This window comes from Ahaetulla prasina, chromosome 4 (assembly GCF_028640845.1).
Source record: "Ahaetulla prasina isolate Xishuangbanna chromosome 4, ASM2864084v1, whole genome shotgun sequence".
NCBI classification, from domain to species: Eukaryota; Metazoa; Chordata; class Lepidosauria; order Squamata; family Colubridae; genus Ahaetulla; species Ahaetulla prasina.
In genome coordinates this window covers 52,959,415-52,975,245 of record NC_080542.1, presented here as the reverse complement: position 1 = coordinate 52,975,245, position 15,831 = coordinate 52,959,415, and the positions used below count along the sequence as shown (strand labels likewise).

Genomic DNA, 15,831 nt, shown 5'->3' with positions numbered 1-15,831 from the left:
TGCGACCAAAGCTGTCTCCGTGCTGTATCCGGGTCGGAAGCCGGACTGGAACGGGTCTAGATAGACATCTTCATCCAGGTGTTGGGGCAGCTGTCGCGCCACGGCACTCTCTACAACCTTCGCAACAAAGCGAAGGTTGGAGACTGGACGATAATTACCCAAAATAGCTGGGTCCAAAGAGGGCTTTAAGGAGGGTCTCACCACCGCCTCTTTCAAGGCGGCAGGAAAACCCCATCCAACAAAGAAGCGTTGATAATCCTCTGAGCCAGCCTCGTGTCACCGCCTGAGTGGCCAGTACCAGCCAGGAAGGACACGGGTCCAGTAAACATGTCGTGCCGTGAAGCCTCCCCAACAACCTGTCCACGCCCTCGGAGCCACAGGGTCAAACTCATCCCAAATGTGCTCAACAAGACGTGCCTCCTCTCCCTCGCTTGATCATCCCAAATTCGGTCCAGACCGTCCCTCAGCTGAGCGATTTTATCGATAGATAACCACTAAACTCCTCGGCTCGTCCCTGCAAAGGGTCATCCCGCACCTCCTGATGTAGGAGAGAGCGGGTCACCCAAACAGGGCGGCCGGGCGGTTATCTGCCGACGCAATGAGGGTGGAGGCGAGGCGCCTCGCTTCTCATTGCCACTAGGTAGGTCCTAGAATAGGTCCTAACTAGTGTCCGATCAGCTGGAGCGACTGGACCTCCAGGTGCTCTCTAGGCGTCTTCTCCGGCGTTTCATCTCCTCAGCCCCTCGGAGAACCAAGGGGCCGGACGAGATCTACGCCGGGTCAGAGGCCGCAAAGGCGCGACACGGTCCAGGGCCCCGGCCGCGGCCCGCTCCCAGGCCACGACCAGTTCCTCAGTCGTGCCGTGGGCCAGATCCTCAGGGAATGGCCCAAGCTCCGGCTGGGACCTCTCAGGGGCCATCAGGCGCCTGGGACGGAACCACCGATAGGTTCCGCCTCCCGCGTGGTGAATGGCGGTTCGGAAGTCTAGGCGAAGGAGAAATGATCCGACCATGACATTGGTTCTGTTACTAAATCGTCTAATACCAGATCATTTAACCACTGTCCAGAGATATAAATCAGATCCAGCATGCCTCCCCCCATGTGCGTAGGGCCATCATTTACTCGAATCAGGTCCAAGGCTGTCATGGAAGCCTGGAACTCCCGAGCTGCCGTCGATGACAAGCCAACTGATGGCAGTTGAAATCCCCATGACTATAAGTCTGGGGGTCTCAACCGCCACAGCAGCCAGTACCTCCAACAGCTCGGGCAGGGCTGTGGTCACGCAGCAAGGAGCCAGGTACGCGATCAACAAGCCCAACTGATTCCTATGACCCCACCTCACATGGAGGGATTCACAGCCGGCAATCTGAGGAACAGTGGCCTCCCTCGGCTCTAGATCTTCCTTAATAACAACCGCCACCCCCCCACCCCTACCTTGGGCCCTCGGCTGATGAAATGCTCAGAAACCTGGAGGGCACAACTCAACAAGGGGCACACCCCCCTCCGGGCCCAACCAGGTCTCCGTAATGCCCATAAGGTCCGCGGACTCCCCCTGAATAAGATCGCAGATCAGGGGAGCTTTATTAGCCACGGACCGGGCATTACATAACATCAACTGAAGATCCAAGCTCTGAGGATCATGGCCTCCTGAGGAACGGGTAGGAACTGAGGGGCCGGAGCACGTGATCGCCTTCAAACATCGAACACGTGCTCCCAGGTCTCGATACACCCCCCCCCTCCGCCATATCTGCCTCTCCCACTAACCACACAGATGGAACCACAATTGTCATCTGGAACATCACCCTCCCCTGAAACCTTCGGACCTATTAACACTCCGCCGCAAACACGCGCAGTGACTGGCCCCACCCTCGGCGGGCTACCCCCAACACCCGCCCTTTCCCTCCCCCCCTTAAAATTCCCCTTAAAATCCCCCGATAAAAAACGACTAAAAGAGTTCATTAAAAATCCCCTAAGCCTCCTAGATTTCGCATGCCATCTCTCGGGGTTCCAAAACCCGTCCTCAAGATGTGCCCTCGATAATGTGGAGGGCCAGACCTGCGAGAGAGGGGAGTCTCGCAGGGCAAGAAGGTCCGCGGTTGAAAATCTTCGCATAAGTAAATAAAAGTACAAAACGGTCAGCAGTCCATCCAGGCCGGTCAAAATGTCAAGGTGTTATTGTAGCGCGGTTATTATAGCAAGGTTAGGCTCCCTGGCTGGCGAGATGAACCATGGACTTCCAGGGCTCCATGGGGCCGTTATTCTGCCCTCAAACCCAAACGGTCCCACTTGCCCCAGGTACAGATGACTAGCCATTCTCCATCAAGTCAGTCAATTGGTGTTAAAGTCAATATGGGCCTTGATGTCAGGGACTCCATACCCAGTTGCTCCGACACTCCAGGCCTGATTGAACAGTCCTAGGCCGAGCTGCCGAGGGTCTAAAAGAGGGCCAGCCACACCTCCGAGTCCTCCTCCGAGGGGCGAAACCCTCCAGATGGCAACATCTGACCCTCCGCCACTACCACTCAGCGATCGATCTTCTCGTCTCTCCTCCTCCCTGGCATTGATGGAAAGACCGTTCTCAGGCATTGATCGAAAACCCTCAGTCCCTGGGAGTGGGGGGGCCGCCCGCCGCCGCTGCCATCACCGCCGATACCCGGAAGCCAAGCGCGGTCGCTGTGGCCATCACCCCAGCCAGAGGCCCAGCAAGGCCCCGACAGAAGTCCGAAGGATAAGCCGAGGAAAACGCCAGGCTCCAAGGGAGAGAAGTCCGGCCAAGTCCCATCCAGCACTGTTGGAAAAAAGGCCCCTAGCCCCTGGGGGGGGCCGCCGCCGCCGCCACCGCCGCCAGACCCAAAGGCCCGCAGCGCCCGCCAAGGCCACGGCCACCGCCCCAAGGAAGGTGGGGAGACGCCGAGGGAGCTGCCGGGCCACCGAGGGGGCCACTGAGCCACCGCAGGGCCGCCGCAGGACCGCAGAGCCGCCATTGGGCCGTCACTGGACCGCCGATCTTCCCGCAGGCCCAGGCAGACCGTAGCCAAAAAACGCCGGGGCTGAACCGCCATAAAAGACGCCAAGGGCAGAGTCGCCGGGGCAGAGCCGCCGAGTCAGGGCAGAGCCGCCACCGAGAAACGTCAGAAGAGCCACCAGGGGAGCCGCCAAGCCGCCGGGCCTACCGCCAAACAACCACCGCCCCGGGGAGACGCTGAGGAAAACCGCCGAGCCTGCCGCCGAGCCTATCAGCTGTTCCGAGGCTCGCGGCTCGGCGGGCCTCAGCCCAAACGCCTCCTCTGATGTTCCGCCGGGAGGGTCTGGGACCGGAGGGCTAAAAAAGACCCCCCTCTCGGTCCCAGACCCCCTGGAAAAGCCGCGGACCGCACCGCGAAGATCGTCACCGCGCCATCTTGACACATGCGCAGGTAGATTTAGCTGACTTATCTTTAAACAACTTTGCCATTCTCGCCAGTGCAAGATGCCATCTATAAAACATCTTATACAGATTTTCTTTATATACAATTGACATTGTTAGTTTAAAATTCCTTTCCAACAATTTCTGCCATTTATGTGATTCTATTGTGTAACCAAAGTTTTTTTGCCCATGCTATCATTGTCTCCTTCACTTTTTCATCTTCCAGTTTAATAGCCAATAAGTAATTATACAGCTTTTTTATCAATTTTTCTTCTCTTCCTGTTATTATCTTATATAATTCTGTTAATTCTTTATAGAAACTATATAATTTAGCATCTTTCTCATATCTAGAATGGATCTGCACTTGTGAATACCATGCCATGTCAATCCCTTGATCACTCAGTTCTTGTTTAGTTTTAAGTTCCTGCTTTTCATTCAAAATATCTTTATATCTAAAGATATTTCCCATGTTAATAACATTGCCTGGCTAGGTGGCTCAGTGACCAAGATGCTGAGCATCGATCCGAAAGATCAGCAGTTTGGCAGTTTGACTCCCTAGCATAGGTCTTCTCCCTCCCAGTTTCCCACAGCACTATGTGTGGCAGGCTTGAAGATCCATAGTAAAAGATGGCTTCCAGGACTGACAGGGTGGCCCAATGGGGTCCCCACTTGGTGCTGCCTTGGTGAGCTGCACTGTGGTCCGGGACTTGACTGTAATGATGAAGCTGGCATAGGGCTAGTCACTTGAGTTGCTGGGATAGAGGCTTGATCTTGGAGGAGGGGAACATCATGGTTGGCTGGGTCAGGATCACCCAAGTTCGCTCAACTTGGCATGCTCACTTCAGGCTCTCCAAGCTCAACTATCAAACCTCTCTGGCAGGCCCTCCAGGGTTTGGCTATGGACTACTGTCCGATATTTCCAGTCCCCGGACTTGTCCAGCTCCAGAGGTCCCTTTGCCCTCCATCCATGAATGGTGGTCATTGACTCCTGCATCGAGGTCACTGGCATGTCTCTCACCAAACCCTGGACCGAGCTCCTGCAGTTGAAGTCTTCTTCGGATCTGGTAGAGATTCCCTGCAGCCAGCCATTCGGCACAGACTTTCAGCTGGGTTGTCATCTAGAAAGTGATCTCGGCCACTGCTTCGGCCACCCACTGTCTCTCCACAGGAGTCTGTACGGCCCCCAGGGAGCAGGACGAGGTGCCCACAATTTCCTCCTCTTATTTCTCCATCACTGCAATCTTCCCTGAGTCTTCGCGGCTCCTGCAAAAGGTCAGGCGAGCAGCCAGGGCTCAGGACCCTGGAGAACAGCTCCAATTCTATCGGAGAATTTGGAATTAGGAGAGAGTCAGCTTGGTGTCAGTGTTCCAAGTAATGCACCCATAGAAAACAGAACTCCAAGACAGGCAGGTTCCTCAAACAAGTTTATTGGATACTTCATATTGGCACAACTGGTGAAAACTGACTCTGAAATTTTCCATGGCTTTCACTTAATTAAAAGTAAAAGTTTCCGTTCCCCCTAAGTCACTGGTCATGCTGTCCAATCCAAGTGCCTGCTTGGTTACTTGCTCCACCTCTGGCAGTTTCCTTGGTTTCCACAGGAAAACTTTATTGTTTTGGCTATAAAATCCCATCTAACTATTTCCCCCCTCCCACTGTTGTGTGGCAATCCTGAAGCCTCCAAGACGGCTTCAGCCAAATTCACCTCAGGGTTGACATATGGATTTTGCTGACTTCAAAAGAGTGACCTTTGTCTTTCAAATGCAGATGGACCACTGAATCTTGTCCTGATGGGTTTGATCTCCTATGTTGTGCCATGTGCTTATGAAGTGGTTGTTTTGTTTCACTAATGTACAGATCGGCTCATGTATCACTGTATTGTATTGCATATATCACATCACACTCCATTTATGTCTGGGGGTTTTATCCTCAGGATGGACAAGCTTCTAGTGCAGGGGTCTCCAACCTTGGTCCCTTTAAGACTTGTGGACTTCAACTCCCAGATTCCCTCAGCCAGCAAAGCTGGCTGAGGAACTCTGAGAGTTGAAGTCCACAAGTCTTAAAGGGACCAAGGTTGGAGACCCCTGTTCTAGTGTATTCTTGGGTTTAAAATGTACACATATGTTGTATTGGTTGAAAATTCTCCTCAGCTTCTCAGATATTCCTGCCAAATAGGGAATGACAATGTTACTGCATTTGTTGTTCTATTCTTTGTCTATAATGGAGAAGCTGTTGCTATATCTTTTTCTGGATTTGATGAAGGCACAGTTAGGATAACCACAAGTTCTGAGTGATTCCTTGATGTGTTTTAGTTCTTGTTCTTTTCCTTTTTTACTAATAGGCAAACTTTTAGCCTGGTGGTGTAGAGTTCTGATCACTCCCATTTTGTGCTCCAGTGGGTGGTGTGAATCAAAATGTAAACTATCCTTCCATTTCCCCACCATCCAATCTAAACTGTCAGTACCTATCCTTCCATTCCACACACACGCACCATCACAACTAATGAAACTTCTTGGATAAGAAGCAAAATGTTTTGTTCTTCTTCCTCAAAAAAAAATCAAAAAAAAAATCCAGTTGCTTTTTGGAAAAGCAGCTTTGAGACAGCTCTGATCTGGATGACTGAGAATCTCCACAGACACTCTTCCTCTTAGCTTACCTTATAAAGCCTTTAGAGATTTGTTCCATATTATTGGTAGTATTGATTTCCTACAGGCCCCACCCAATGTCTTTTCTTCTGTTTGTTCATGTGGGAATCTGATTAAGATGTTCTGAGGTTCCATATAAACTGCCTCTTTTCCTATCTAAAATGATTAATTATTATTTCAATTCATATTTTTAAATTAATGTTCTGTCCCTCAGAACCATGATTTTAAGAATGAAACAATACCAATAAATACTCCTTTTTATGAATCTCAGGTTCTTTCTTATTATTAAAATGACATGAAGATATTTTTCTATTATTTTTTTATACTTCCTTAACCCCAAGCAAAGCATATAAATTGTATCTTTATACAAATATGTTATTTTTAAATAGATTTTTATAGCTGTTTTATTTCAATGTCATATATATACATATAGTCCTGGATATAGCTATTCTGAAAATGCATGTTGTTGTTTTTTCCTCTGCTAGGTCCTATCACTGGGAGCAGATGTCCTCCCAGAGTATAAGTTGCAGGCACCACGCATCCATCGATGGACCATTCTGCATTACAGCCCCTTCAAAGCAGTATGGGACTGGCTTATCCTACTACTGGTCATCTACACAGCTGTCTTCACTCCCTACTCGGCTGCTTTCTTGCTCAATGAAGAGCAGGAAGAGAAGGAGACAGACTGCAGCTATTCATGTGATCCTCTCTATATAATTGACCTCATTGTGGACATCATGTTTATAATTGACATTGTCATTAATTTCCGCACTACTTATGTCAACATGAATGATGAAGTAGTCAGCCACCCAGGAAAGATTGCTATCCATTATTTCAAAGGCTGGTTTCTCATTGATATGGTTGCTGCCATCCCCTTTGATTTACTCATCTTTCGCTCTGGATCTGATGAGGTGAGATATACATTATCTTACACACTGAGGATATATTTGATAGCATATGATATTTGTCATTTGTCAGGTGAACATATTTATTTTATTTATTTATTTGTCACAACAGTATATATAAGCATAAGGATGAAATAACTATACGATATATAAGCATATATATAAGCATAAGTATAAAATAACTATACAAATTGGATACAATCAAAGGGGACATTGGGACAGGAACGTCATGGGTTTTTAGAAGGTTGAAGAAAACTTCTAGAGGAGGATGTGCAAGAAATCATTTTGCTTATAGTTCTTTAAATTTCAGCTTGCACCACAGATGTATTAATCATGTATTTTTTCTAAGTGATGCTAATCAGGCTACGTGGTATATTCTGAGCTTTTCAAACACCGGCTATTGATATAATGCCAATTACAGAACTGATAATGCACCTGTCGTGTCCCACTCCTCCTCTGACGGCCGGGTCTGGGAAGTCTGTATCAAGCATGGCCACAAAGCCTCTGCAGCTTTGCCAAATTCCTGTCAGAGTTCTCAGGGCAGGCAGGAATCCAAGATGTGACTTCAGCAACCAGATTAGACTTTGCCTGACTCAAGGAATGCCAAAAAGCAGATCCTTTATATAGGCCATGGGGTGTGGCTCCATGACTCAGCACTTATCCAGGCCTGCCTCTCCCTTCCTTTTGCTGACGTCGCCTCTCCATTCTCCGGAAGCGGGGATCTGTCCACGTTTTGTCAGCTGCCGGCAATTCTAGCTCCTGGCTGGCTTCTTGCTCACATGCTGTGGGGGGGAGGTTTATTTGCTCAGTCTGTCTGGGCATGGTGCCAGGGCTGGGGGTTGGAGGCATGCCAGGCCATTCTTCTTCACTATCAGTCTCTGGCTCAGATAACAGGAGATGAGAGGAGCCCGGCTGTGGAGAGGGGGGCAGGCGAGGCATAACAGCACCAATACCTAGATGACTCTGGATAAGATGGACACAGTTTGTAGGCATTGTTGGGATTTTTGGATGCTTTAAATACTCTCATCTAAAAAGAAATCTACAGCTTATTTTGGGGCAAATATCATTTTTCTGTAGTTAAAAATTTTAGAAAATTCTGACCTTAAGGAATTGCTATTAGAGAATAATAGTAACAACTCATAAAATCACATAGGTACCTTAAAATGCAAAAAAAAGTAAAATATGCATACAGATAATGCACTGTATTTTAAATGATATTATGGAGAGTATCTATCTGGAAAATATTTCCTCTTTAGACTTTTTTCCTATTTCTTAAAAAAAAAAAGAATGCATTTGCAAGGCAAGTATGACATTTTCATGCATATTTTAGGTTGATTCAGCATGTGCCTATTAAAGATGGAAATAAGATCCAGAAGCCCTGCCATTAATTCATTGTTTGTTCTTTGCTTTCTGCACACTTTCTTTTTCCTCTCTCTAGACAACAACTCTGATAGGGCTTCTAAAGACTGCACGACTCTTACGCTTAGTGAGAGTGGCCCGCAAGTTGGACCGCTATTCAGAATATGGGGCCGCTGTACTCTTTCTGCTCATGTGCACATTTGCTCTCATTGCCCATTGGCTAGCCTGCATTTGGTATGCTATTGGCAATGTGGAGCGGCCATATATGAAGCATAAGATTGGATGGCTGGACAACCTCGGTGACCAGATTGGCAAACCCTACAATAACAGTGACCTCTCGTCTGGCCCTTCCATCAAAGATAAATACGTGACTGCTCTCTACTTCACATTCAGTAGTCTTACCAGTGTGGGCTTTGGCAATGTCTCACCCAATACCAACTCTGAGAAGATTTTTTCCATCTGCGTCATGCTTATTGGCTGTAAGTGCTTCTGAACCTTCTCTGTAAATTTAATTGTATCTCCCTCTCAGCAATAGCAACATTTCATTTTTCTTTAAACATTTCTTCCAAACATTTCTGAGATTTCTTGGCATGAATCCAAAGTTTGCTCTTCTTTGAGATACAGTGTTGGTGATATTCACTGGGGCAGATAGCTGAATCACCATAAATAGCTTGAAGGGATCAGCATAGGAAGAACCAGCTACATCTAGGCTATTATCAGTTCTCAGCTTGTGCAAAGGGAGGTGGGAAAGAATTCACACAGTAGCACATATAAGCGATTATGAGCCCAAAACAAAAGTTTGGCCCATGTAGCTAGTAGACAAATGCAGGTTAGTATCCACATTTATTTATGATCTGCATCAGGCATGTGGTTTTTCCCATACACAGATTGTTCTCAGTACAGTCTAAAGCCGAACTTAGAACAGGACTATACTGCACATTGCATATGCTGCTACACTTAACAGAAGTAGCACAAAATATCTCAGTTCATCTTTTCCATTCATAACACTTTTCTTCTCGGGTAATGTTGAGCTCTTAAATTTTTGATTTAATAATGATGATGATGATGATATAATTATTTTTGTTGTTATAACTTTTTAGCAAGATCAGGTCAATGTTTATCTAAGAATTCTCCCTTGACTTTGGCGTGGAGACGCCAAATCCCCTTGGAATTACTGTGGGAGTAAACTCCCTGTCATAGACATTCTCTGTGTAGGAATTTCTCTCTGTATGTGTGTGTGTGTGTGTGTGTGTTTTCCTCTAGCAGAGGACAATTGTGCCGCTTCTTGCACATATTGTCATACATTTTCCACATAATACATCACAACTGTCTTTGGAAACTAGTATTTCAAGCCTCTATATCAGGCACTTCTTACGCTCAACTGTCAAAACAGCCTCTCAAAATATTTACTACGCCTCCATTCTGAATGCTTCATTATTATATCATTGAAGGATGGCTCAGTCTATCATATCACTGACGGATGTGTTGTCCCCTTCATGTCTAGTAGTTGTATCTCCTGCCTAATCTAGACCAATATTGATTCTGCTGGTGAGCTGACATTGAGCAAATATGTAACTGTCATCCATTCAAGACACCTCAAACTTGGAAACCAAAGACACCTAAGCTAATAATACTTTTATTATAAAGTTTTAGTACAAAATATTGTTATTCTGAATACGCTTTCTCCCTCCTTCCCTTTATTTTCATGAGAACTTGGGAGATTCATGTCTGAGATGCTCTCTTGCATTTCATTTCTGCCCTAGACTCAGATTTCATTGATCTGACCCTTGTCTTGGTTATGGCTCTTCCTCTTGTTTATCAAGGTTCCTTCTGCTGATAGAATAGAATAGAATAGAATTTTATTGGCCAAGTGTGATTGGACACACAAGGAATTTGTCTTGGTGCATATGCTCTCAGTGTACATAAAAGAAAAGATACGTTCATCAAGGTACAACATTTACAACACAATTGATGATCAATATATCAATATAAATCATAAGGATTGCCAGCAACAAGTTATAGTCATACAGTCATAAGTGGAAAGAGATTGGTGATGGGAACCATGAAACGATTAATAGTAGTGCAGATTCAGTAAATAGTCTGACAGTGTTGAGGGAATTATTTGTTTAGCAGAGTGATGGCCTTCGGGAAAAAACTGTTCTTGTGTCTAGTTGTTCTGGTGTGCAGTGCTCTATAGCGTCGTTTTGAGGGTAGGAGTTGAAACAGTTTATGTCCAGGATGCGAGGATCTGCAAATATTTTCACGGCCCTCTTCTTGATTCGTGCAGTATACAGGTCCTCAATGGAAGGCAAGTTGGTAGCAATTATTTTGTCTGCAGTTCTAATTATCCTCTGAAGTCTGTGTTTTTCTTGTTGGGTTGCAGAACCGAACCAGACAGTTATAGAGGTGCAAATGATAGACTCAATAATTCCTCTGTAGAATTGGATCAGCAGCTCCTTGGGCAGTTTGAGCTTACTGAGTTGGCGCAGAAAGAACATTCTTTGTTGTCCTTTTTTAATGATGTTTTTGATGTTAGCTGTCCATTTGAGATCTTGCGATATGATAGAACCCAGAAATTTGAAGGTTTCTACTGTTGATACTGTGTTGTCAAGTATTGTGAGAGGTGGAAGTATGGAAGGGTTTCTCCTAAAGTCTACCACCATTTCTACGGTTTTGAGTGTGTTCAGTTCCAGATTGTTTTGGTTGCACCACAAGGCTAGTCGTTCGCCTCTCGTCTATATGCGGATTCGTCATTGTCTCGAATGAGACCAATCACTGTTGTGTCATCTGCGAACTTCAGTAGCTTAACAAATGGATCATTGGAGATGCAGTCATTGGTATACAGAGAGAAGAGAAGTGGGGAGAGCACACAGCCTTGGGGGGCCCCTGTGCTAATTGTACAGGTATTTGATGTGATCTTGCTTAGCTTCACCTGCTGCTTCCTGTTTGTTAGGAAGCTTGTGATCCACTTACAAGTCTGTTCCGGTACCTGTAGCTGGTTTAGCTTAGTTAGAAGAATGTCTGGAATGATGGTATTGAATGCTGAACTAAAGTCTACAAAAAGGACCCTTGCATAGGTCTTTGGAGACTCAAGATGTTGTAGGATGTAGTGCAGAGCCATATTAACAGCATCATCTGATTACATTAATGGCCCTTAGATTCAAGAAATGAAGTGTAAGTACTCCATTAGTCATGCTGATCTGGATTAGAAAAACCATAAGAAGCACTGACCAAAATGATACGTGGTCTTCAGATTTCAGTCTCAAATCTCAGTCTCAGATTTTAGTTATTCTACTTGGTTCTGCTAGGAATCTAACCATCTTTTCAACTTTTGAGGACATTTGCCATATCTGGAACATTGCTAAGACTCTTGGCTTCATAGTTAAAGATTGGTTTCCAACAATTAACAGTCTTAGCATGCAGTTCTATACAATCACGTTCAATTTTATCTATATGGCTGCTTAGTATATTTTTTTTTTTATTTGCATTTATATCCTGCCCTTCTCCGAAGACTCAGGGCGGCTTACACTATGTCAAGCAATAGTCTTCATCCATTTGTATATTATATACAAAGTCAGCTTATTGCCCCCAACAATCTGGGTCCTTATTTTACCTACCTTATAAAGGATGGAAGGCTGAGTCAACCTTGGGCCTGGTGGGGCTTGAACCTGCAGTAATTGCAAGCAGCTGCTGTTAATAACAGACTGTCTTACCAGTCTGAGCCATAGAGGCTAACTAAAGGATCTTGATTTTGGTCCTCAGATTTACTCTCTTGTGTTTTCTGGCAAGAATCTCTTCAATACCAGTTGTCATACCCCTAGGATAACTATGGTCAATTAATTATTGTAGCTCAAGCCTTACAGCTAGAATCTCAAATCTTGCACTTTGGGACTGAGCATGTATTGTATGCCCAATTTCCAACAAAAAAAAACTTTAGCCAATCCAGGTAATTAACAAAACTTCTCTCTCAAGTACCCAAGGGACAAGGGAAGATACCTACCTAAGTACCCTACTCAAGTACCCAAGGGACAAGGGAAGATAGTAATCTCATATTGCTATCTGAAGAAATATTAAAAAGATGGCTTGTTCCTTCAGCTCATAACTCAAACACTGAATCAACATAACAGTTCTTCTCCTGTTATTTTATTGTACCAAAAGAGGACATCCTTTTCTGAATGTTAATGGTGTTACTTGATCTTGGGACATGCATGGTCGTACTAGTATATATCTTTTATTCCTTCAGGAAAAACAATGCTTGGAAATGCCCATGAATGCACCTTTTTCATATTTCCATCAAACTACAGTATATCTCTACAAATACTTGTAATTCATGATGAGCAGTTCCAATTATCCCTTCTCAGTTTTCTTTATCTCTGTAGGTATTTATTACATGCATGGCATTCATAGTGTCTTTCTACCGCTTAAGGCATAATAAATAGCGGGGATGTCTGCCAGTTTGTGACATTCAATTTTTCAATCTTATCCTTTCTTCAAATATGGGTAACTTGTGAGAAAAGTCATAACCTCATTTTTGCATAAACTTCATAGATGCAAGATATGAGTTCCACAAGGAAAGACTTTTCTACCATATGATAGGCAAAGGGACTATAAAACTGGCTTCTCAAAATTTTTAGTACATATTTCATCAGCTACAGATTATGCCCTTTGTATTATTGAACATAAAGCCACTGCTCCTAGGTGTATCCAGGCATTATTACCTAACATTAATCATTCCTGTTCTCAGATCATTATTACTGATGCAGTGAAGGTGTCCCTTCTATGGTATAGCAAAATACTTAATCTACTGTAGGATGGGGCAACCATTTTCTTCTATAATAATAAGAGACATCTAGCTGAAAACTGGCATCACAAAGTAGCTGCAGTATCCAGTGTTCAGCAACAAGAAATCCTTCAAGTCCTCAAAAATCATGGATCCATTCAATTATCATTCATCCATAAAAACATAAATGTGGGAAATCATGAAAGTTTGATGTGGAAGCTTGTAGACTAGAATAGTGACTTCTGGGGCATGATGAAAACCATGAAAACTAGAGACTATTTCTTCTTTTTATGATGCTTTCTCCTCTTCCTCACTTGAGAAAAACTATTAAATTATGACTGTCTATGCAGATACTCAGTCATCCACATCAGGTTATCCAAAAGTACTTTTTCAGGAGGCAACTGGCCTTTCTTGTTTATTGAAACCACTTGAAGAGGCATTGAGGCCCAACAGTCTGTGCCTGTCTTCAATACAGGGCAAAAAACATCCTGCAGCCAAAAAGGCTCCACACCCATTTATACTGCTCAGGTAACCCTGAAGACACAGATAAACCTCCAAGCAGCTTCAATGACTGTCTAAAAGAATGCAAATGACCAGCTATCTGCAAGGAATATAAATCCTTTTATTCCCCACCATCCAGTCAGAGCTGAAGAAGCTTCTTGAATGAGAAGTGAAACATCTTCAAAGAAAAAATAAGAAAGTCCACTTGCCTCCTGAAAAAGCACCTTTGTGACTAGGTCATGACAGCACTATATAAACAATTCATAATGTTCAAAATGACCAAAATATTTGAGGATTTTCTTCATTATCAAACTAGTAAGGTTACCATGGAGAATTTTAATTTTCAACCAAGCTCAGAGAGTACCAAGGACCCCATGTAGTAGTACTGCCATGTAGTACTGCCATGTAGTATCTCCAATAAATAACTGCCATGTAGTATCTCCAATAAATAACTCAATTTCTCAATCTTATCTACCTTGTCTAAGAATGATACTAAAAACTGGGAAATTATGAGTCTGAGTTCTGTCTTAGCCATGAAAGCCAGCTGGGTGACCTTGGTCCAGTCACTCTCAACCCAACTCATCTTATTTCCCATTATTATGGGGAAAATAGGAGGAGGAATGTGTGTTGGATATGCTCACTGCCTTGACTTAGGGAGGATACAAAATAAAGAAACAAATAGTATTTCCAGCAAACGCCTTACAGATCTTTTCAATTATCCCCAATATTCTTTCTATGAATATTATACTCAGGCAATCCATCCTAAAACACATTTTATTTATTAAACAATTATTAAACAAATAAACATTTTCATAGATGGTACAGGATTGATCATTTCACTTCCAGTGTCCAATATCCTCAAATATATTTTGAGGTGGGGTAGTCAATGCAAGATACATTTCTTTGTTTTTGGGGGGTTCTTTGGTTTCTTTTCACTGATTCTTCTACTAATGAAAGCCATTTAAGAGAGTATTGCTAATCCTATCTATTGCCTGTCCTATTATTGTGCTACTGTAGAATAAAAACATGAATAGCACCACTTTTCTCAGCCAAATCTGGAGCTAATGAAATTTAGTCCTATAGATTGACTTTTCACCTCTCCTCAAGGATAGTCTGTTCTTGGTTTATTTTTTTAAAGTTTCCTTTGGAAATTTCCGCAATGCCAGCAATATCAGAGTTGAAAATATGTTAACACTCATCAACATAATGGAATACAAAATCAGTATTTGTTGGTTTCTTCACCAATCTCAATATTATCTATACTGAACCCTTGGCTACTTTGAACTCTTGGCTAATTGCCAAAGCAAAGACATTTTATAAATAATGTCCAATATCCTTTTATGAGCAAGAATATTTCTGACAAAAAAAAGATAGTGTCCCTTTCTATTGCTGTCAGTAGATGCTGTTCCTGAAGTTTTGGAGAATGTATGATCCCAGTAATTTCTGTACTGTCTTGTAGGTAGAAAGAAGAGATTTTTCTGATATATGATTTCATAGAGGGAAATCATATAAATGAAACAGGGGGTTTCATTTATAAGAGGGGCTTTACATCACCTCAATAATACTGGAAGAGGCTATATGTCACAAGGGAGGAAATAGTGTGATGTATGCAATTAATTCCCATATACATTAATATACTGTAATTCATATCAAATCCATTTGAAACCATTCAATCTGTCTCTCATGCACACATCCACAAAGGTATACAAATAGACCTTTGTCAATATATTAAAACTGTCTGTACAACTGTGTTTATAGCTGTCTGACCTTTATGTGCGCTGCTATGTGCATACACAGTATTTAATTCTCTATTTCTTTTAACGCCTGCTCTGTCTAGGAAAATGCCAGTCCCTTGCTTCTCTATGTTTGCAGAAGAGTTATATCCTAATCAAACAGTCAGATAATTTGACCCTCTTAAGAGATCCTTAAATTGCTTATGTGTCTGCACTGCCATGTCTTGCTGCATTCTTATAAAGCTTAGGATGAACCTCATAGTTGCACAAAACATTGAGGAAATTAGGAGAATCTTGAGGCAATTGTTATAATGATAAAGCTGTGTTTACGTAGTACTAAAGCTACGATAAAAGAGTCAGTCAGAAGGGGAGTTCTGCTCCCTCCAACTAACTAGCAGCTTACCCTGCTAGGCAAAGAAATATTACACTCAGTAAGGTAATATTTATTCCCATTTATTCTCATTTGGCTTTTCATTTTCATAGTGTAATCACCATAAAAGAG

At 43.6% G+C, this 15,831-nt stretch overlaps 1 protein-coding gene across 1 annotated transcript in view; it reads left to right on the top strand.

Moving 5' to 3' along the window:
• Positions 1 to 15,831, top strand: part of KCNH6 (potassium voltage-gated channel subfamily H member 6) — a 135,291-nt gene that overhangs the window by 100,721 nt on the left and 18,739 nt on the right. Inside the window, exons 5-6 of the mRNA XM_058183445.1 lie at positions 6,537 to 6,962; positions 8,395 to 8,794. Coding sequence (XP_058039428.1) covers positions 6,537 to 6,962; positions 8,395 to 8,794 — 826 coding nt within the window. The remainder of the gene's footprint in view (positions 1 to 6,536; positions 6,963 to 8,394; positions 8,795 to 15,831) is intronic.